At 41.0% G+C, this 24,046-nt stretch overlaps 2 protein-coding genes across 2 annotated transcripts in view; both read right to left on the bottom strand.

Moving 5' to 3' along the window:
- LOC311061825 (uncharacterized protein) overlaps positions 1 to 6,304 on the bottom strand; it is a gene marked incomplete at its 3' end in the record, with an annotated part of 80,348 nt that extends 74,044 nt beyond the window's left edge. Inside the window, exons 1-7 of the mRNA XM_084080522.1 lie at positions 6,160 to 6,304; positions 3,853 to 4,197; positions 2,958 to 3,233; positions 1,975 to 2,097; positions 1,582 to 1,611; positions 1,309 to 1,356; positions 345 to 965 (exon numbers count right to left, since the gene is read on the bottom strand). Of these exons, the coding sequence (XP_083936648.1) occupies positions 345 to 965; positions 1,309 to 1,356; positions 1,582 to 1,611; positions 1,975 to 2,097; positions 2,958 to 3,233; positions 3,853 to 4,197; positions 6,160 to 6,289 (1,573 nt within the window). The 5' untranslated portion in view covers positions 6,290 to 6,304. The remainder of the gene's footprint in view (positions 1 to 344; positions 966 to 1,308; positions 1,357 to 1,581; positions 1,612 to 1,974; positions 2,098 to 2,957; positions 3,234 to 3,852; positions 4,198 to 6,159) is intronic.
- A 9,796-nt stretch (positions 6,305 to 16,100) lies between these two features.
- On the bottom strand, positions 16,101 to 22,224 carry LOC311061992 (uncharacterized protein). Its single transcript, XM_084080736.1, has 5 exons — positions 21,820 to 22,224; positions 19,359 to 20,060; positions 18,466 to 18,590; positions 18,270 to 18,368; positions 16,101 to 17,112 (listed from the first exon to the last, which is right to left on the bottom strand). The coding sequence occupies exons 1-5, from the start codon at positions 21,986 to 21,988 to the stop codon at positions 17,107 to 17,109; spliced, it is 1,101 nt and encodes a 366-aa protein (XP_083936862.1). The 5' UTR covers positions 21,989 to 22,224; the 3' UTR covers positions 16,101 to 17,106.
- Between the last annotated feature and the right edge of the window lie 1,822 nt (positions 22,225 to 24,046).

Raw genomic sequence — 24,046 nt, 5'->3', positions numbered from 1 at the left:
TCACCATATCTCCAAAGCCTGATCCAACTATGTGTAAAATCTTATGACAAAAACGTATGAAACAGCGTGATTGCTGTAGCTCAGCTGTGAGCTGTAATTATAGGTTCCTAAACCATGCATATGCGACGTAATCAGGTATACAGGTCTATAAATACGCTACCGTCACTGACTATTACTTGGATAATTATTCGTTAAACAACAAATAAACAGGGTTTAAAAAGCAAATGTTTAAATGTACACACTGAGTTAAAATGGATACATGAACACTGAGGCCTATGACAAGACTCTCCCACCAGTAACTCCTGCAACATCACCTTAATGAGTAAATGACTTGTTTCTCTCACCTTGTTTCCTTACTTCTTCTTGGAACATCTGGTTCGTGTAGTGGCTTCCACCGTTCAGCTCCACCATCTGGTTGATTTTCTCTAGCAGCTCAGTGACCTGAGAGTGATCCATACTTTCGTTGTTGAAGACATGATAAAAACCACTATATTTTCTGATTAATTCTTGTAGTTCTGGAGAATCATTCATAAAAACTTCAATTGTTTTATCTCTAAGATTGTCACCATGAGTGAAGAGAATCATGGTGTATTTATCTGAACTTTGTCCAAATGCTTTCTGAATCTTTGCCACAACGTTCCTCTCCTCATCTGTGTATCTCCCCAGTTTGATCACAGCCAGGAACACATGAGGACCAGGAGCAGCAAAAGTAATACACTTTCTGACCTCTTCAATGGTTTCATCTTCGCTGAACCCAGTGTCAAACAAGCCTGGAGTGTCAATAACAGAAACATTTCTACCAGCCACTACACCACTGGCCTTATAACAGCTCAATGTCACAGAAGCAGGTGAAATATCTGATTTAAATGCTTCAGCACCCAGGATGGTGTTTCCTGTGGAACTCTTTCCAGCTCCAGTCTTCCCAACCAGCACAATACGAATTTCTTCATCATTTGTTATGAGATCTGATGAAAGAAAGAAAAGAAAAAAAAGACATCAATGACTGCATCCGTAATGTATGAATGTATAATTTGAAGTGTGTCATCATGTTATAGCAACAGATGACACTTATACAGTGTGGGGCCCTGAACATTTTCAGATATGGAGCCATGACAAAAACGCCCCCTGGTGGCCATGACCAAGTGATGTATTTAGCATCATTTCTCCTGAAGTCAACATGACAACATAAGAGGCCGCCATGTTGTTTTCTACGTTTAGTATTGAACAGATACAGTAGAAACGTCAAATCGACTAGAACTGAATCAGAGGACCTCAGAATACAGAGAGATAATAAAACAGAAGACCTACCTGAATACGTTATAGGCTGGTCTGCTGGATTCACCAATGGAACCATCTCTGTAACACATTAGAGTAAAATCATGTGTTGATCTGCACTTAAGGAACTATTAATCTGTTGACTGGAGCTTACAGTATGTGTGGTAACACTTCATGAATACAGTATTACATTTATAAATAAATATTATGTATACCTTATTTTATTTAATCATAGTAAAATATAAGATGCAGTACAACAGTTGATTGTATACAGTGGAACTCAGTACATCATGGATTGTATCTTACCTGCTGGTAAGATACCAGTCTGTGTCACATCTATAGAGGAGAAAGATTACAGGTTAATACACATCATGTTAACTCTTACAAACACTATATATACATTTACTACATGAACACATGTTTGATCAATATAATCAATATATTGACAAAGTCTTTGACATATCATTATAGATGCATAGATGGATGATTTATCAAATATAGATTGAAAGGTAGGGGAAGGGATTTTCTTTGGTTAAAATAAGTGTTAAACAGCTCTATATTCTGATAGTACTCTGAGTGTTTGTTCAGTAACAAGCATTTTCAGGGAGCTGGAAAGACAGGGAGATCCCTATTACTGAACAAACACTCTATAGCAATGATTACTAAAAATAAATCAGTTCAAATCAGTTCAAGACTCACCAGGGGGCCTCTTCTTCCAGTATAAATATCCCAGTCCTGCTGCCACTGAGATGATGATGATCATTATAATAATCCATGCAATCTTTGCTCCAGTTAATCCTTTCTCTGTGTGAATCATATCCTCTGAAACACATAGTTATAACACAACTGTAAACATGATACAATCAAATCAACAGTGGTGTTAAAATGGTTACAGTCCTGTGGTCCAAAGTTCACAGGTTTGATTCCTGCCGGGTCTCCATTAACATCCATGAGTCCTGCACTGTGCATAAATATATGTACATTTACATTATGAATACATTCATAAATGCACATGTATTAACAAATGAATGAATAGATGTATTAACACATTAATAAATGTACATGTACTGTTTGTTATGAGTCCATTTTAAACGCAGCTTCCCACATGGTTGAAGAGTAGACTTTATGATGAATTAACAACCTGACATAGTTGTTAACATTGTAACTTCTAAGTTACATGTTGGTGAAATAGTTATGTAGTTTAGGTTCAATGTAGGTAGTTTTGATAATTGACAATCATTGATATAATAAGCAAACATTATGTCCATGTTGGTGCATGAAACAATAATGCAGAATGTGATAATGTACATCATTTCACAACAACTATACTAACCAAGGGAGTGCAGATGTAAATTAGTTATATACTATACTGTAGCTCACTCTGACTTAATGTAGTGTTGTACATGGTCCATGTATAAATATACAAAATATCAAATAAAACATACCAAAGATAGAAATGGTTGCATGCATAGATTATTCACACCGTGACTACTGTAATTCCCTCTATTCCTGCCTCTCCAAAAAATCTACCCACCACCTGCAACTGGTTCAGAATGCAACTGGTTCAGAATGCAACTGGTTCAGAATGCAACTGGTTCAGAATGCAACTGGTTCAGAATACAACTGGTTCAGAATACAACTGGTTCAGAATACAACTGGTTCAGAATGCAACTAAACATTACCTGATATGTAAAGTTGTGTCTCATCAGTGTAGTTGAAGCGTGGCAGGTGAACTCTACAGGTCACGTGCTTTGCTCGCCTCACTGTCACATTCCTCTGGACAATGTAACAGTGGTGAGAAGGTCTGTGTGTCACTGAGGGCTCAGCAGTGATGTTGTTTTCATCTCTGTCCAGCCAAGACATCTCAGGTTGTGGATACCAGCACCCAGAATCACATGTCAAAGATAAACCACTGTCTTCTGGTCCATTTGCAGAGATCACTGGATGAGACACATTCCCTGCAAAAACAGAAAATATAATAATCAATAATATAATCAATCAATATATCCATCCATCTACTATGCAGAAAATATTTACAAATCTAAAATCTAAAGCTATGGATGCTACAACAAGCAAGAACATGTAAAACATTCTTTCCAGGCACAGCTTGAGTTCTACTGTAATTACATTAATTGATTGATTAATTGATTGAATACTTTATTAACAACAGTGTTTCCCCTAAATGCATGTAACAGCGGCAGGTGAAGCTACGAGGTTCATTAATTTTTATATACATTATTATTATTATTTCTTAATGATGGAAGACAGCTCTGTCTTATGTCTTTATAAACTTAAGTTATATTATTTTGTCAGTAGGCCTACGGACGCTTAACGTCTTGGGTTGAGGTCAAAGGTGACACCTAGGTTTTTAACGGAAGATTAAGATTGGGAAATAGTCTGTCTGTCTGTCTGTCTGTCTGTCCTCATAACACCACACAGGTTACAGTGTTGTGAGATGTTTCCTTGCTCTATGGAGTGCAGTGTTGTCTTTGATGTGAAGTGTACAATGTTGTGTTGAAGTGTGACTCAGGCCAGTTGGATCTTTGGTCACAGCATCACTAGGACAATAAAACGTACCAACAAGGAGCTGGATCAAAGTGTAGATGTGCAGTTGTGGAGCAGAACATCTGTAGGTCCCCTCGTCTGAGAGCTTCACCCTGGACAGTTTCAGTGACATTTTACCAAGATGCAGCTCCTCAGGAAACAGAGATGTCCTCGCTTTGTACAACGGGTTCAGGTCTTCGCCATGTTTGAACTGTCCATCTTGGAGGAGATTAATGAGGTACGGCTTCAGGTCAGGTCTGGACCACTCCACTGTCTTCCTGGCCATGTTGAACGGTGGTTTAATGAGACATGGAAGGATCACCTCATCTCCCACTTTGACCAGGATGTCCTGAGAAGACCCGATCACCTGATGTTGTCCTTAAAACAAAACCAAATGAAGCATGGAGTTAGTTCATGATGCACACTGGAGTCATACTGTAATCAGCTGTCAGTCAGCCGGTTGTTTACAAACAGCCACACCTTTCTACATGTCAATCTCAGCTCATGTTCTCAACAGGGTTGAGAACAAGATCCGCAGGCATTTTGCGGCCCGCGGAGGGGTCCAATGCGGCCCGCGGCATGATTTAAAAAAAAGCTAATTCATACTACCTCTAACGACAAAAACGAGTAGCTTCTTCATAGAGGCACTGAGGCAGTTCTCCCCCCACCCTCTCTTTCTCTTCCTCTTTCATTTGATCACTGCTTCTCAACACTGATGAACACTGATTAACACTGATAAACACTGATGATGCTGCAAGCTTTCCTCCTCCACCCCAGCCTCCTTTATAATTTAGGAGTCAACTTCACATTTGAGTCAGACTTATGCTGGCTATTGTGCACATTACGCATATCTATGTCTCTAATGTCTGGATTGTGGTGGTATGTTGTGTGGTGTCAACAGCACCCATCACAACACTGGAGCAACAGAGTCTGCTGCTGCGGACACCGAATCACCTGCTACCTGTAGGCCATCTACCTGTACTGTAAGGGTCTACAGGTCTACAGGTAGATCTGTAGGCCCACAGTGAGGGCCAATGAGCAGGGAGTGGTGGGTCACAGGGATCCGATCCACAGGTTTACAGATCTGGGAGGAGGAAAAAAGTCTTTCCATCTCATCAGTCCATAAAGCAAATAAGCAGACGCTGTGTTCTGATTTGTGTTCAGCGTCTTCAGTGCAGCAGTGGCTCTAGAGATGTTGAGAGAGAGAGAGAGAGAGAGAGAGAGAGAGAGAGAGAGAGAGAGCGAGCGCACGAGGGAGCAGACTTATAGACGTACTGTATATATTTATTCAAGTGGTCAAACAGAGTAGTGCTGCCTGCCAATACCAGTGCCCACACTCATCATAGTGTAGTACTGCCTGAGTACCAGCACACACTCATCAAATAGAGTAGCCCTGCCTGTGTACATTATGTCTGGAAGCAGCCGTACATTGTAGAGACTGCAGTCAGTCAGTCAGTCAGCCAGCCAGTCAGTCAGTCAGCGAGCCAGCCAGCCAGCCAGAGTCATGTTCTGTATTTAAAGGTAGGGTAAGTGATTTGTAATTATTCAAATAATTGCAAAATAGCTCTATATTCTGATAGTACTCGTTACTATAGGGTGTCCTGTCAGTATAAGGAGTCTCCCATGTCTCTCCAGCTCTTTATTAAACAGAAAATGCATTTTCAGTGCTCTCTCCTGATTGGCTTAAATGTTGTCACCTACCTGAAAATGTACTATATTCTATTTACCGCTCTGTAGCAATGATTACTATCAGAATATAGTACTTTAACCTTTTAACAAAAAAAATAATTTACCCTACCTTTAAATTATTATTTACTGACTGGCCAGTTTCGCCCTGAAACATGACAGCGCTTGTTCCTGGTTTTCTCCATTTACAACCCGTACATCTACATGACACAGTCATGTTTCAGGGCTAAAGTATGTTATACAGATACTTACTTTACTATGAATTGAGGGATGAAGGGTAGCCTGATTTGTGTACATGGGGATCTCATCTTAAACAAGCTTGCTTAATGAGCTTTCCAGTTTAGTAGACCTTGTATTGTGAATTTGTACTTCCATGTACTGTTATGTACTGTCATGTACTGTTCTCATGTCTTACTAAATAAAGTACATCAATCAATCAAAGCCTATTGATTTCACTACATTTCATTTTGTTTACTATCAGAAACACATCAATTTCATAAGAAAACAACAAGAACAAACGAAAACGTCAACACGTTGTTCCCCCCCCCCCAGTAAATACATTATCTGCTTACATTCCCGTCCATAACGCCACTGTAAATAGTGTAGACAGACCCGTGCTACTCTATGTGATGAGTGTGTGCTGGTATTAGCTACCTGTGACAGATGTGTTGTAACAGTAACAGCTGCTCCGCATCAGCAACATGTAGAAATAAATACACATCCATGGCTTTACTGTTAAAACACTGATTTTTAAAGATAAATGTGAGACGGAGTGAAGCTCCATGTTTTGCTGCTCTTTCACAAGAAATCATAAATCCTTAAGTTTCGTTTGTGTCACAGCACAGCCCTGAACCAGCTGGTTCAGGGCTCTTTAACTCATAGGCGTGTACTGTGCTGTGCCTGTCATGCGTCGTATCCTAGCAACTGCTTCTTCTTCTGTCATGTTTTTTGGCAGTTGGCAACTAACTAAGGAGCATTACCGCCACCAGCTGGACTGGAGTGTAAAACTACAACTTATGCACTGCAAACTAAATTATAAGTGTCCATTCAAATTGTTCTCATTCCCTAATAATCCCGGTGTGTCCATTCTGTGTCCATTATGTCCCAGACAGACCCTGTCTGAGTTGTCGCGAATCCCTCTCTCAGTATATAATGTCCAAATCCTCCTTTCCACTGACATCCCCGATCCACCACACCCCGGAATCTCCTTGCTGCATCCAAAATCATTTTAATTCTTTCCGACTTGCCTTGAATCTCTATAAAATGTACTTTTAAAAATGAATCCATGAATGTCTCTGTCTATCTGCGTTATCAGCCTATGAATAATGCAGGTGTAAGACCATTGTGTTATAGGTATAATGTGGGCTGATACTGCTGCTTGTGTTTCCAGGGCTTGGTGAAGAGGAACACAACGCTGCTGCTTTGCCTGGGTGTAGTTTCACCTCCTGACCGTCAGCCCTCGTTTTGGGTTTAATTTTGGTTATTTTATTATGTTGTGTGAAACCCCCGGTCGCCTATATCACAGTCTATTACCTGTGATAATAATACATTTATTTGAATTACTGCTGTCAAACGATTACAATGTTTAATTGCGATTAATCTCATGCTTTAATGCATTTCGGGAGCGTTTTGGCCTGTTTGATCCCCAAAAAAAAAAATCTAAAAAGGGGCCGCCATACCTTTGCTGAACTGACGCCACGGCCAAAAATGCCAAGAATCTTTTCTTATCCATATAGATACCCTTTCCAGCTGCATTCACTCTTTCCTCTGACTAACTGTTGTGTTGCCATCCTTTCATTACTCTCCTGAGTCCCCTCCACTCTCTGCACTGCTTCAGCATACAACATGCCCCTCCTTTCCTTCCTGATCTTATTCACTTTAATCTCCTTTACTTACTTTCCTGGGACATTGTGTTGCCCCTACATAGTGATCGCCTTCACAGTGCATGCACTTTGCAGGCTCTTTCATCTCCTTACATTCCTCTTTGCAATTTTCCACCCCACATCTCCCACACCTCCAACTTCCCCTACACCAGTGGTTCTCAAAGTGGGGTCCGGGGACCCCCAGGGGTCCTAGAGGGACTTCCAGGGGGTACCCTGCTAAATGATGGATAGTTAGGAATGGACCCTTATGGGTCTGTAACTCTGAGAGTGTACACATGGGTTAGGGTCCATTTGGTTCCATTTGTACACTCTCAGAGTTACAGACAAATTAACATAGATTTTACGATACAAATTGGGGTCCAATAGATAGAAATGCCATTAAATGGGGGTCCGTAGCCCTAATGCATGTCAAACTGGGGGTCCTTGAAATTAAAATGGTTGAGAATCACTGCTAGAGCCGTAAAAAATCTTCTCTTATGGGGTCCTTGGCATATCTTTTCAAATGGTGGTCCGCGGGCTAATAAGTGTCAATTTGGGGGTCCTAGACATGAAAAAGTTTGAGAACCACTGCTCTACACACTGCTGCGACATGCCTGTAATGCTGACAACAGAAACATCTGAGTGATGCTCTTTCGTAGGGCCTAACGATTAGGCCCTATAAAAGAGCACCACATTGGAAAACCACGTTGGAAAACGTAAGAATGTAATGTTTCATGTTTGGCAAACATGAAACATACATTCTTACGTTTTCCAATATTGTAAAAATGGTAGAATAAATACAAATTTTCAACATTTCGGTCAACTAAAATTTGCGTCTTAGCCTGCGACACATTTATTGGCGAGGAGCCAGACGGGTGGCTTGTGTAAACAAACCGGTGTGATTCCAAATGCCAAAAACTAAAGATAACCGAGGAAAATAGAGAATTGAATAGTTCATAGACAGAGTTGTTTGCCTTCACAGCCAATGCTGCTGGATTACCTGTATGTTTGATCTGCTGCGAGAAGTTATCATATTTAATGAATGCTCATTCACATGAATTTGTATTTAGTAATTTTGATAGGCTAATATACACTTAATAGCCCGTGTTGCCTTCATTATAAGACTCATATATGTTTGCGGCTCCAGACAGATTTTGTATTTATTTTTTGGTCCAAAATGGCTCTTTTGACATTAAAGGTTGCTGACCCCTGGTCTAACCCTATAACACAAATACTCCACGTACACTCGATCTGGGAGTGAATCCCCTTCAAATGTTAAACACATTGACTCAGTTTCCTCCCGTATCCCTTCTCGGAACCGAGTAAGTCTTTTCGCCTTGCGTACGCCGTCCGTGTCAAGAAACCTGTCTGGTTTCATAGACAGTGGTACACCGCTTATTACTCCCTTGTTTCCCCCATTCCAAGCCGAAACACCTCTACCTGACATTCGCCAAACATATGTAACCAGGTAGACCTGTTACTATGGCAGCATCAGCCAGGTGCTCCTTGTTTCAAATTAAGGGTGGGGTTTATTGTCACAGGATATAAAAGGGCTGGGCTGTTTTCATTCAGGAGATCCCCTAGCTTGCTGTAAGGTTGGCGTGCCTGAGGAGGACAAAAGCTGGAAGGCATGGCGTTCCTAAATATATCGGCATATTGGCCGCCCGGTGAATTAGTAAATGATGGTAAAAAGTATGCCCTTATTCCATGCTGTGCTCCTTCTCCTCCTCAATTATGCCAGCCAATGTATGGTATTGTATGTGTTTGGTTATTTATGATTGTTGGATTTTAATTAATCTAGTGCGTATTTTAAAAGTTTGAATACTTTATGTACAGAAGCAAAAAGAATAAACAGCCTTTAAAATCATTCTATGTCTTATTTCCATGCTCATCCTTGGTTACACGAACCTGTGCATTTTATTGTTAAAGAGGACCTTCCCTCTAGAAAAAGGTGGCGTAGTCTAGTAGGCATTGTATATTTTATTATTATTATTCCCTTTAAAAAGCCCCCCCCTGCTACACATACATATATCCAGACCTCTGCACATCTGTTCAAAGATTGCACATTCTATTATGACCATGCCTCTTCCACTAATTCTCACTAGATCAACTTTTCCAATTCTCCCAACAACAAACTTTCCCATGCACTGCATGCTGATCTCTGAATAGGCCATCAATTATGTTTGGCTGCTACCATCCCAATCACATAGCTCTCTTCTTGGTCACTTCCTTCATCTATCTTCATTTTATTTTTATTTTCAAGTCCTCTTGTGTCTTCATCCTCATCATCTTCACTATCACTGACAGCTGAGTATTCACATACTGACTCCATTTCGAAACGCCCACCGGCAGCCCACATCCGTATCTTAGCAACAATGAAAGCGCTGACTCTCATTGGTAGTGCTGCCATATTTACCGCAACTTCTGGACAAGATTTAGCTTGTTTTTCTGGCCTTAAAAACACATGGTTTTGTTTCTTTGGTGTGGACTGGCCTTAATGCCATCTACAGGTTTTAGATTCTACCACTAGATGTCAGTGCTGAATCACATTTACAGGCTACCTGAGGCCTCCACAAGTCAACCCACAGTAACTGGAGAGTTCTCTGTAGCTTTATTTATATAATCACAAGGTCCACTTTAAAGTCTATTTATTCATATAAAATGATCAAGTTCAAATATTTATTTGCCATTTCAAAACAAGTTTGATAGGAAATTGTCTTGGTGCTTCCTCTCACATACAAGACAACACAATAAACAACAGCACAAAGACAAGAACAAAAAGAGACACAAGAAACAGAACCAAACCAGGACCAAGCTGCAGCTTTGGCACATGTATACAGTACAGACAGTAGAAGAAACTGCTTAGTGCAATTATGTAGCAATTTTTAAAGTGCATAATTAAAGTGCATACCGTCTAGTTTGTGTTTGTAGTGCAAGAGTGTCGTTAAGGTGCCTGACTGCTTGGAGGTATGTGCTGTCTCTAAAACGGGAGGTTCTACTCCCAATGCTGCCATATCTCCTACCTGATGGGAGGAGATTGATAAGGTAATGGGCTGGATGGGAATGGTCGGCTATGATTTTTTTTAGCCCTCTTCACCAATCTAGTGGGATAGAGTGATGACAGCGATGGAAGGCTCGAACCAATTATCCTAGCTGCCTGACGTGTAACCCTCTCCAACCGTGTCCTGTCCTGTGCGGTTGTATTGCCGTACCAGACAAGCATGGAAAAGGTGAGCACGCTCTCAATGACTGACCTATAGAAATGTGTCATAGCTGTTTTACTGACCTTGAACTTTCTAAGCTGCCGCAAGAAGTAGAGACGCTGGTGGGATTTACTGACCTTAAGGCTGGTGTTGAGTTCCCATGATAGGGATTCGTGGATGGTGGTTCCGAGGAACCGGAACGAGGAGACCCTCTCAACCTCTACTCCATTTATGGAGAGAGGAGGAAGGAAGGTTTTATTCTTCCTCCTATAGTCAACAACCAACTCTTTGGTTTTTGAGATGTTAAGTATGAGATTATGGTTCTCACACCACCTCACCAGGTCATCTATCTCATTGCGATAGCCAGATTCATCACTGTTTGTGATTAGGCCTACCACAGAGGTGTCATCTGCAAATTTAAACAACAGGACAGAATTAGTGTGTGATTGACAAAAATATGTGTAGACAGAATATAGAAAAGGAGAAAGAACACAGCCCTGGGGGGCACCTGTGTTCAAAACCTTGGATTGTGAGATTAATTTGCCGACTTTGACAGCTTGTTTTCTGTCACTTAAAAAGTCATAAATCCATTTGCAAATGGATTGTTTAACACCCAGTTCCTGTAGGGTTTGGATCAACTTAACAGGAACGATGGTGTTAAACGCAGAACTGTAGTCGACAAATAAGATATGTGCATATACAGGCACAACCCTGGTTTCCAGATGTTGAAGGATAGAGTGCAAACACAAGGACACTGCATCGTCAACACTTCTATTTGCCCTATAGGCAAACTGATGGGAATCAAGTGAGATGCTGGACATTAATCTACACACCAGCCGCTCAAAAACCTTCATAATGACCGATGTTAAGGCAACAGGCCTATAATCATTAAGACAGGTGATGTTGTTATTCTTCTTTGGGACTGGGATGATCACTGCTGACTTAAAACAAGCAGGCACGATAGAGTGTAGCAAGGACTGGTTAAAGATGGAAGTGAGGACTGGTGCCAGCTGGTCGGCACAGTGTTTAAGGGTGGCAGGCGACACGCCGTCAGGCCCTGCTTCCTTTCTGGTGTTTTGCTGGCGGAGCAGAACTCTGACGTCATGTTCTGATACAGTGATAAGGCAATCCACAGCATAAACATGTATTAGAGCCCCCAGTTATTAAGACAGATCATTTAAAACTGTATCCAACTATATTAAAATCAGCCTGATCGCCAGAGAATTAGTATACATTGCACGGATTTGTGCACGTCATTCCGTGCATAGTCGCCTAGAAACCCCCAAATTCCGTGCATATGTACGGGGAGTCCCACGGTGGGCGTAACCAGTCGCAACCCGGAAAAACCAGGAAGTAGAGCAGTCCCCACAACAAAATTTACGATTCTGTGCCTATCGGTACGTAACTCAAACGGCGCTGAGTAGGCTCAAGGGAATGTCGCAATGTTCAGGACGGCAACTCGCTCGCTTTAGCTCGCTCGGTGGTCCTTCACACGGCGACAATTCCCTTGAGACTGCGCGCCTCCGAAATGGTTTAGTCACAATGGGGGAGATTTGTGGTTTTCCAGTAGTCTATGCACGGATTTTGAGAAACGTTGAAAAACGTTCAATGAGAACGTTTCCTCTGGCGATCGGGTTGATTAAAATAGTCGATAAGCCCATGCAGGGATGGGGAGGACAGTAATAGTCCCCACTCCTTGGGTGTTTTTTTTGTCACTGTATATTTGCACCTGCATAGTCAAAGGTTCCTTTGACTATGCATGCACCTCATGGTACCATAACACCACGGAGGCCTTAAGAACAAGGCTCCAGACATCCCAAAATAAACTGGTAAAGGCTACTTCTTGGCCTCACATCTACGACTCATCTAACCCCTGCTCATTTTGCTAGGGTTGGATGGCTCAGGGTTGAGGACAGCAACTTGCAATGGGCCTGGTCTTCAAGATACACCACAACGACAAGACACCCACGGACCTGTCTAACTACTTCAAAAACGTAAACGAAGTCCAGAATCACACCAGAGGAAGCTACTATAAGCTACTATCCTATACTGTATACCTACAGTGTGTGGGGGAAACAAACCTTGTGTATTTATTACAGATTGCCTGGAATTTATTAGAGATCCCGTCTAGGCGGGACTTGAACCTGTTTGGCCTTGTTTACAAGGTCACCTAGGTACAGTATCCACGCCAGAACTCGCTTGCCTATGACACCGCCACACATTTCCACATGTTTCTTTAGCTTATGCTTCAGCTTAAAGAAGAACCACTGTAACTTCCACTGTCCCTTCACTTCCTTAATTATGACCCCCTTTTTTGTGATGATTCTATTCTATTTGGCTGTTCTAGCAGTCATGACAATAGCTCACTCTGAAAAGACTCTTTCTGCATGTCAATAAAGGTCCTGGGTTCAAGTCCCACAAATGTCAGTTCAACATTTTGAAGAACGTTTTAAACAAATCAAATTATGGCCACCCCAGCACAATCTTTTCAGATGGAGGTCTGCGGCCAATACTTATCAATTTTAGTAAGTTTTCACTTTTGATGCCAGCTTTCTTCCAATACACAGGACTAGTATTATAGTATCCCTACTGGTGTAAGGGACAATATACAAATGGTATACACTGAAATGGATTCAAAAAAGCATTAAACAAAAGCTCAGTGGCTCACTGGCTATGATACGGGAGGTTGCAAGTTCTGGTTCTGACAATGTATCAAGGTGTACCCATTGTCTTGCCAAATTTGGAACTCTTTTTTTCCCTTCAAGTTTTATCTTTCTTATGGGGGGGGGGGGGGGGTTCCAGGCTGGCACTACATCTTTTGACATGGGTGTCCACGGCCATATACATATGAATTTGGGGGTCCTTGTCATGAAAATGTTTGAGAACCACTGTGACTAAAGAAACAGCCATAGCTGAATGGGTAGAGTAGCACCTGGTAAGCAGATAGTCACAGGTTCAAGTCCCACCCCAGTAATATGTCTGGGTGTCATTTCCTCCGAGGTGTGGGGAAAGGGACTTTAAATGCAGCTGCACTGTTGCAGATGGCGTTGAAATATACAGTACATTAAAACACAAACATGTTGATGTTGTAGGAGCTAAATGTTTACACATAGTAGCCATAGTTACTATGTATAAAATACATTTGAATCAGGCATAAACTATTTAAATAAAATGAATTCCAGTGGTGGAAAAAGTACTCAAATGTTTTACTTAAGTAAAAGTATCAATACTGTAATGTAGAAGTTTACTTGAGTAAAAGTGCAAAAGTATTGGTATCAAAATGTGCTTAAAGTACCAAAAGTAAAAGAAAATGAAAATAGCAGATCTACAAGCTCACAACGCGCTGTGCTGTGAGCTTGTAGATCTGCTATTTTCAAATAGCCTAGGCATAAAATAGGGCTAAAGTGGTTAATTTATGTTTTATAATGTAATATTTTATATCTGCAAAGTAACTAGTAACTTAAGTTTTCAAATATTGTAGTTTGCCTCTGAGATGTAGTAGAGCACAAGTGTACCTAGTTATTTTACACCACTGGAGAATTCAGAGTTTCATTTATAACATGAATGCGTCCCGAGTTACAAAAGCCAACAGGGACAAAAGTACAGGGAGTGGCACTCCCCTCTAACCTAGTGTTACTAACATAAAATGACTGCACGTGGAAAGGACCCCATCATTGCATGTAAAAAAAACTGAACCTTCTGAACACAGAATAGACTTTAGGTCTGAACAAGTGCCTGTAACCTCCAGCAGATGTGGGATACATACTTCTATCCTGAGTTCTTTCTGTCCATGGTGAAGTTCAGGGCCACATTCTGAAACATACCTGCTCACCACCTACACAGCACTGCACAGCCTGGCTCCCCCTTACCTCTCCGCCCTCCTCGAGCCACACGCAGAGGTGTAAAGTAACTAAGTACATTTACTCAAGTACAATGTTGAAGTATTTTTTTAACTTAGGTAGGGTAAGTGATTTGCAATTATTCAAATAATTGCAAAATGGGTCTATATTCTGACAGTACTCATTGCTATAGAGCGTTTGTTCAGTAAAAGGAGTCTCCCATATTTCTCCAATATACTATATTCTCTTTACTTAAGAGCTGGAGAGACCCCTGTGACCGAACAAACACTCTGTCCGTAGCAATGATTACTATCAGAATATAATACTTTAACCTTTTTAACAAAAAAAACCCCAAAAAGATATCACTTATCCTACCTTTAACTTGAGTATTTCCAATTTTCTGAACTTTTACTCCTCCTACATCTCAAGAGGCAAATGTTGTACTTTTACTCCACTACAATTATTTTAAAACTTTAGTTACTTTGTAGATTTTGATTATTACCAAACATACATTAACCATTTCAGCCCTATATACATTTCGGCCGATCTACAAGCTAACAATGCGACTAAATTACAGATATTATTATAGACCCCTTAACAAACGACGTCACACTGATAAGAACCAGTATGCGCGCAATGAAACCCATTCTGTCAGGTCTCGCTAGGACGCACCTCACTAGCCAACACACAAGAGGGGGTTGGGGTGTGCTGAAACCAGCGAAACAGGTTGGGAATTGATTGCTTGAAACAATCACCTGTGCGTACAGTCTCAATGTTAGTAAACAAATAATTGGTCTATTAGTATCATTATACCACTGACATACAATCAGTTTAAGCACAGTTAATGCTGGTGTCCCTATTTTGGGCACCCTCAGCCAAAAGTACACCCTGTGTATGTCACTGATCACATGACCTCAATCAATTCTCCAGTTCTAGGCAACATAGAAGGGGGGGAGGACTTTTTACTTTTTTCCACACAACTGTTCTAATTGATGTGTATTAAAGACATAGTTCAATGTTGGAAATAAGTGGTATTCCCCTTTAAGTCATATTTTGCACGCACAACATAAGAGACAACTGGAAAAAAAAGATCTGGCAGCTGTAACTGAATGTACCATTTTTTATGACAAAATATAAAAGGTACAGTACAAAAATACAAAAAATAGCTAAAAACATTGTTAGCTAAAAACATAAACAATATTCTTGTTAAACAAAAAAAAGCTTCCAAAAAAAAGCCCTGCACTCATTCCATCCCATTTAGACCGGGAATGCATTTGTGTGTCATTTTTAGATTTCTTTGGGCTATTCAAAAATAGCAGACCTACAAGCTCAAGCTCATGAGCTTGTAGATCTGCTATTTTTTAAATAAATGGTGAAAATCTTTGAATATATCTTATATGTTCTTTGAACATTTGTAACACAAATATTTGCTTCTGGGTACCTGGAACAACACATTTTACAAATGTTAGCTTTAAAAAAATATGCTCATATACAAGTTATATACATGTGCTATTTTTGATCGTGAAAAGTTGTGCAAATCTTTAAATATATATTTTTTTAAAGCGAACATATGTTGTTATATGTTATGTACGATTAAAAAAAACGATTTAAAAAAATAGCAGATCTACAAGCTCATAGCACGGCACTCAGTGCCGCGCTATGAGCTTGTAGATCTGCTATTTTTGAATAGCCAAAGAAATCTTAAAAGGACAGAAATGCGTCCCCGGATTGAATGGGTTAACCAGAGTGGACCGTCGGTCCAAAAATAAATGACAATGTGGCAAGTCAGCAGCTTCTTACTTCATCAAGAAGTGTTGCTTCAGTACCTGGAACGATGGAACCAGAAAATGCGTGAAAAAACAGCGCGAAAAAACTGCGCGAAAAAACAGCGTGAAAAAAACGGATATCCATGTGTGAAGTAAGGGTTCTGGGTGACTCGTCCGTAAGGAAAAACTGGGGGGGCGCCAAAGCCTGCAGCTGGCAGGGAGCCACCGGGGCTTACCATCGGTACGGCGGGCTGGTTGATGCTGTAATCAGAGCCAGTGAACTGCTGGCTGGTGGGGTTTGGGTTCACCACAGTGACATAACTGCCCATGTATGGACCGACCCCGATATTAAAAGGAGAGACCATGGTGTTGTATAGACTAGTCTGCAGATCTTGAGCGGTGTTTGGATTAACGGCTGTGGCGGCGCCGGGTTCACCCACGCCGGGGCCCAGATTACAGTCCAGCTGTGGGTTGGAGGTAACGGGACCATCTTCGGGAAGAATCTACGAAACAAGGTGTGGTCGACGGCTCAGTAGATGCAGCTGAGACTGGCTTTATTTGAGGGCTTTCGAGAGTTACGTTGGAGAAAGCTATTTTTTTAAGTGAGTTCAAGACCAGCTGTAATTTAGGTCTAGGCTGCATTTGGGAAGGCTCACAGTGCGGCACTTGAGAAGCCAGTGTTGTAGGTGCTGATGTAGCTTCTACTGTCCCTCTGGCCACTTGGTTTTTGGAAGTGGGACAACTGGCTGGTTTCTACTTTGACTCTGGTCACTTGGTTTAGGACAGGAGTGGGACACTGCATGGCAGTCGATGAGACGTTCAAATAAGGACCTGAGCGGCCATCACACGTGCCACTGCCATCGGGAGACTTTGAACGACTCTCCATCTCCATTTGATGACCCGTCATCCAAACCATGTTTCACTGCTTTTCTCATTTCTGGGGGGAGAAAAAAAAACACAGAAAAGGCAAATATATTAGGAAGATGCATACAATACCGGACTGTCACACACCCGGAGACACATTAAATACACAAGCATGTCAAACATTGCTTTCATACAGCTACAGGGGACATTTAAATGATCTGTTACAGTGATAATAGTCCAATTAATCTCTGAAGACAGATTTTCAATGATCACAAATTGCATGTTTTTCGAAAAAAAACGAAGTAATCGAAAAAACACGGCCCCTCACGTATTAGGAGGGCAGGATGAGTCATCAGAACTAGAGGGTAGCATGGGTCCAACAAATTGGACCCGAACCGAAACGGATCCGAGGATATTAGAACCGAACCGAACGGACCCTAGAAAGAAATCAAATTTACTGGACCCTACCCGAAACGGAGCCGATTAAAATTAGACCCGGTCCGAAACGGGAGCCGAATAAAATTAGACCTGGTCCGAAACGGAGCCGATTAAAATTGGACCCGATCCTAAATGGAGCCGATCCGGCCGGGTCTTTAGACCCGAACCATGTCCGATGCTATATTATGCTTATTTTCTCCATAACATCGAGACTGGTCGTCTCGGCGAGTCAGCGCTTCTCCGAGGCAAGCTATACAGCGGAGGGTTGCGTCATGCAGAAGTTGAACAGCTATGTTTTCACAGACTTTCATATCCCCCCAGCTCAACAACCTATAAATTAACATAGGAATGAGCCTAGATGCATATCAGTTGTCCATTGTGTGACCTGTCCTGTTGTAGGTGTTAAAATGAAATGAATAAAGTGGGCATGAGTGAACTGCTGCGCAACAAATATCAAAAATGAAAACACCTGCTCGGCGCTCGCCCCAAAACACAGTCGCCCCGGGGAAAATCCGTCGGTATTCGCCTGGTATTCCTAAACATATCAGTAAACTAACCGTATTCCTAATAATACCACAATGCAAATGATGTGTGATTATTCTGACAATCCAGTTTCAATATCACCACAAATATTATATTATGCACAATTTTGACAATCTTATTTTAGCTTATTTAACCCATTTAGACCTGAGGCCGATTCTAAAATACACCTTCTAAATTACAGTTTTCTGAAAAACTAAAATTTTGTATAAACAAATGAATAATAATAATTCATGTAGCTATATCAATCACCTGTGGCACGTTGCCCGTCTCTCTCTTGGCCAAGTCAGTGACAATCTTCTGGAACTCCGTTTCTGATGGATCTGAGGTCAACTCTGGGCACATGATCCTCTAAAATGCATCATTCAGAAGAACATACAGTTAACATGCAGAAAACCAACCAGTTTCCTAAAACACTGCAGCATATATAGATGATGTCATCACTCACCACGTAGTTTAACTCGTGTGTGGGATCAGACATGTGTTGTCTGTAGCAAAGCGGCTTGGTCTTGAACAATAGACAGAACCATGTAGACCTTTCCTCATGCTGGACTGAAACCATGAGCTTCACACCTGGAAAGGTTCACAAGCCAGTGGTCTGATTAAAGGAACGGTAAGGCAAGTAGAAACAAAATTGCCAGGTGACAATTTAACAACTTAATCCATTAAGACCGGGAAAGCATCTGTAATTTTAAGATTTCTTTGGCTATTCAAAAATAGCAGATATACAAGCTCATAGTGCGGCACAGAGTGCTGCGCTATGAGCTTGTAGATCTGCTAAATCTTGTTTTTTTTGCTTTTTTAAAAGGGATTTTTTTCTACTCAAATCTTTGCTTCTGGGGGGTCCCTATTACAAAATATTTAGAGATGGGGGTCCGCGGCCAAATACGTATAATTTTGGGGGTCCTTGACGTGAAAAACTTTGAGAACCACTGATTTATAGAAACATAAGTTTTTCAAAAAACTGTTAGGATTTAGAAGACACTTGTAGAATCCCCCAGAAGCAAAGATTTGAGTTAAAAATGTTCACTTCAAAAAATAACATATTCAAAAGATTTGCACAAACAATGTTTGTGCAAATCTTTCATTTGAATATATATTTTTTGCTATTTTCAATATAGATCTACAAGCTCGTGAAAACTGGTATGCGCTTGTATATCTGCTATTTTTGAATAGCCAAGGAAATCTCAAATATGATATTTCCCGGTCTAAGCCCAAAGTCTCTCATCGTGATACGCTGCGGGCTTGTAGATGGGCTATTTGAATATTTATTAACAATTTTAATGGCCTATAATGACATGCCCAATATATGGATGTCAAGGATAAAAACGTTATACGAACCCACTGTAGGTCTATTTGTTGTGGATTCGGATGGCCCGGTGGATTCTGATGTTTCCACTGGGATACTCTCACAGGTAGATGCAGGACGGGTTGGCGTTTTGGAGAAGACTTGGTCTGTAGGGGGCGCTGCAGTATCACAGGCCTCTGGCTCTGTGACAGTGACTTGGTCTGTAGGGGCAGCTGCAGTATCACAGGCCTCTGGCTCTGTGACAGTGACTTGGTCTGTAGGGGGCGCTGCAGTATCACAGGCCTCTGGCTCTGTGACAGTGACTTGGTCTGTAGGGGCAGCTGCAGTATCACAGGCCTCTGGCTCTGTGACAGTGACTTGGTCTGTAGGGGCAGCTGCAGTATCACAGGCCTCTGGCTCTGTGACAGTCAGGCTGCTGGAGGTGGTGGCAGCTTCACCAGAATCGCTCGTAGGATCAGAAGCAGCTTCAGTTACGAGGGCAGAGTCCAGACTTTTCATAGATTGGGAGAAGGCTGAAGTCGCATTTGGTTTAGAGGTGGTCGTAGACGTAGTGGGTTTACAGGTGGTCGTAAACGTAGTGGGTTTAGAGGTAGACGTAGTGGGTTTATAGGTGGTCGTAGACGTAGTGGCTTTACAGGTGGTCGTAAACGTAGTGGGTTTAGAGGTGGTCGTAGACGTAGGGGATTTGGCCGTAGCTTTCGGGCATCGTCTGCATTTACCCCCCACCTCGCTCCCTGAGAAACAACACAAGGCATACATACATGATACAGGCAACAGGGCTGGCAAGGCTAGCGTCACTCCTACGTCACTCCGGCCACGCCCCCTCTTGGTGGGGTCAAAGGGCTCAGGCTCACAACAACATCTCTTTCACTCCACTCGGAATATCGCTAGTAGCCTAGCAGGTGGAAAGTAGCTTACAGTGTTTGTGCACTTTCAGCAGTGTTTTGCCAAAATGGGACTGAATTGTTGTATGAAAAACTGTTCCAAGGCTTCTCACCATCGACGAGGTGAGAATAAAGAGGCTAAAATAGGACTAAAACGGACTAACTTTTCAACTTTTCAAAACAGACATGAGGTTATTATGCTCTGTAGCTATATTATGTTCCATAGTAACCTGTAACTGTTTTCAAATAAAAGACACATTCAACAGGTGACATTGACTTACAGAGTGAAGTTTGTCTACATAAAATGACTATGTATATGCAAATAGAACCGCATTATTTTACATGGTTAAATGCATAGGCCTATCCTGATAATACATTCAAACAGTGATCTACAAGCTAAAGATGCATTTGTGTGTGTGTGAATTTAGTTTCAATAGTGCTTTCATTCAATGCTAATAGAACCGCATTCTTTCACCTGATTAAAATGCATAGGCCTATCCTGATAATACATTCAAACGGTGATCAAAATGCTAAAGCTGCATTCATTCAATGCAAATAGAACCAGATCCTGATGATGGCTCAGGTCACCAGTTGACTAAAATCACCTGTTGATGATCACATTATAATATGGATGGGCAGAGAACATTTTACATAGTCGATCTACAAGCTCACATTTTATACATCTGAAAAGGTACATTTACTCAAGTACTGTACTTAAGTACACTTTTGAGGATGTTTTACTTTACTGGAGTATTTCCCTATTTTCAATAATTTTACTTCAGAGGCAAATATTGTACCTTTACCCCACAACAATGATTTGACAACTTTAGTTACTTTTCAGATATAAATTATGATATTACGAAACATATATTAACCACTTTAGCCCCATTTTATACCTAGATCGGCCATTCCCCCCCCCCCCCCAAAAATGTATTTTACTTTAGGTACTTTAAGTACATTTTGATGCCAATACTTCTGTACTTTTACTCAAGTAAATTTAGAATTCCGGACTTTTACTTGTAACAGAGTACTTTTACTTAAGTAAAACATTTGAGTACTTTTTCCACCACTGAGTATATTATATATATTCTTTTAAAGCGAACATTTTTAACTCAAATCTTTGCTTCTCAGGGGGTCCCTGAAACAAAATATTTAGAGATGGGGGTCAAATTCTAGCCTGGTTGGCATCTCAGAAAATATTCTCTGGTCATTTTATCATCATACTTAAAACTGGTAAAATCGGATTTATTTTTCACAATACTGATATGTTATTTGAAATGTAACACTATAATGTTGAGCACATTTGCTAATGTAATTGTACTGTGGTAATGTAATGAAAATACAAGTAGCAAAGCTAAGTGTTTCTACATTGCAGTATTGATACTTTTTATAAAGTAAATTTGGACTCGCGAGTAGGTTAAAAAAAACTTTTTTTTTTTACCAATACTTTTGTACTTTTACTCAAGTAAATGTTGAATTCCAGACTTGTATTTGTAAGAGTATTTCTACATTGCAGTATTATTACTTTCACAAGTAAGAAATGTGAGTACTTTTTCCACCCATGTGACTGTATGACTTGTTATTAATAATGAAACTAAAACATATTTACCTTTTTTTTTAAAACCACTGACGAACCATTGTGGCGAACGGGCCGGGTGGTCGATTGTCCACCATGAAGTTCGTTCCGGCCCATCCAGGTGGAGCCTGGAAATCTCCTGATTCCCAGTACGACCAGCCCCCAGCTGCAACCCCGCCTGGATTGGCTTGTAGACTCTCATAGTAATAAATCTGTGCACGTGTTGCCGGGGGAATGTTAATGGGAAGAACTGCTATGTTAGCTTGTGGATATTGACCATCTACGACCCTAATCGCATCTATAATTGTAGTCGGAGGAAGCTGATGTCGGAATTGAGCCCAAGGGACCTGCAGTGGTACAGTAAGCTGTGCCACATTATTCACATCCATGTATCTTTCGAAAAGACTGACCATGCCCCATCCTGCTGCTGCTGCCATGGCGAAGGATGTTGACAGACTAGCCTAGCACGCCATGGGCAAGCATTTGCTGCAAAAGCCACCGGAAGTGTTCTTCTTCTTCTTCTTCTTCTTTTGGCTTTCCGGCAGTCTAGACGCCCGTCGGCGTATTGCTGCCTCACACTGTTCGTGTTAGGTACTGCTCATTTTAAACTGTGGCCTTACACCTTATGGTGCATGCCTGTGTCCACAAGGAACTCCATAACAGCTTTCACCACTGCACTTTGCTTTTCCTCCGGTCAACCTAACCCTACATTATAGCCTGTACATACACCGTGGTACCACGAAGTATAAATCACAGGGTTATTATCTGCTGCCACAACGGTGGCCCGGAGACAACTTGATAGACAGTGGTGGAAAGTAACTAAGTACATTTACTTAAACTACACTTTTTGAGGGGTTCTTACTTTTTACTTCTACTCCACTCTACATCTCAGAGGCAAATATTGTACTTTTACTCCACTACAATTATTTGGAAAACTTTAGTTACTACTTACTTTGTTGATTTTGATCATCATTACAAAACATACATTAACCACTTGAGCCCTATTTAAACTTTGGCTGTTTTCAAAAGATTCTGATACATTTGAAACTGGTGAAATGGGACATTCTGCATTATAAGTACTTTTACTTTTGGTGAAGTACATTTTGATGCCAATACTTTTGTACTTTTGTAAATTTTGAATTTTCAGACTTTTTTTAAACTTGTAACAGAGTATTTCTACATTGCAGAATTGATACTTTTACTTAAGTAAAACATTGTTTGTACTGTTGATAGATGGATAAGAGCATATAGAGGGGAGGAGGGAACGTCTCTCCATCTGGGTTGACTCACTGGTTTATTCATGCAGACACACGCCCTGTAGAGCAATGAGACTGGGGGGGGGATCAGGTTGCGTTCCCCTCTTGTCTTGGTTGGCGTGCAGCATGCTGACTAGTCACAATCCTCTTACCTTTACAATAGACGTAACTATTGGATTATAAGATTATCCAAATGTTATCTTCTGTATTCACGTCCGCCACACACTCGCAAAAGGCATACTTATATGTGCAATAGATGTTTCTTAAATCAGTTACGTTCTCAAACCTTTTTGTGCCAAGGACCCCCAAAGTGATAAATATTTGGCCGTGGACCCCCCCCCCCCATCTGAAACACTTTCAAGATTTTTTTCAATAATGTTAAAAAAAATAGCAGATCTACAAGCTTGCAGCGCGGCACGAATAAACAATGAAGCAAAAAAAAGGAAAGCAAAAGCATAAAACAGCATTTAAGGCCTGGATTTTTTTTTTTTTTTGCTAAAAAGCATTATTTTACACTTTGGCTATTCAAAAATAGCAGATCTACAAGCTCATAGCGCGGCACTCGCTTTTTGTGAAAATGTTTGCAAATCTTTGAATATATATATATTTTTTCCAAGCGAACATTTGTAACTCAAATGGGGGGGTCCCTGGAACCAAATATTTTGAAATGGGGGTCCTTGGGCAAAATACATATATCATTTTGGAGGTCCTTGACATGAAAACCCCAGCACAATCTTTTCAGATGGAGGTCTGCGGCCAATACTTATCAATTTTAGTAAGTTTTCACTTTTGATGCCAGCTTTCTTCCACTACACAGGACTAGTATTGTAGTATCCCTACTGGTGTAAGGGACAATATACAAATGGTATACACTGAAATGGATTCAAAAAAGCATTTAACAAAAGCTCAGTGGCTCACTGGCTATGATACGGGAGGTTGCAAGTTCTGGTTCTGACAATGTATCAAGGTGTACCCATTGTCTTGCCAAATTTGGAACTCTTTTT

The sequence above is a fragment of the Gymnoscopelus microlampas genome, assembly GCF_963454915.1.
Source record: "Gymnoscopelus microlampas genome assembly, chromosome: 15".
Classification (NCBI taxonomy): Eukaryota; Metazoa; Chordata; class Actinopteri; order Myctophiformes; family Myctophidae; genus Gymnoscopelus; species Gymnoscopelus microlampas.
Note: the sequence above shows the minus strand (reverse complement) of the source record. Positions and strands in the feature narration are given on the sequence as shown.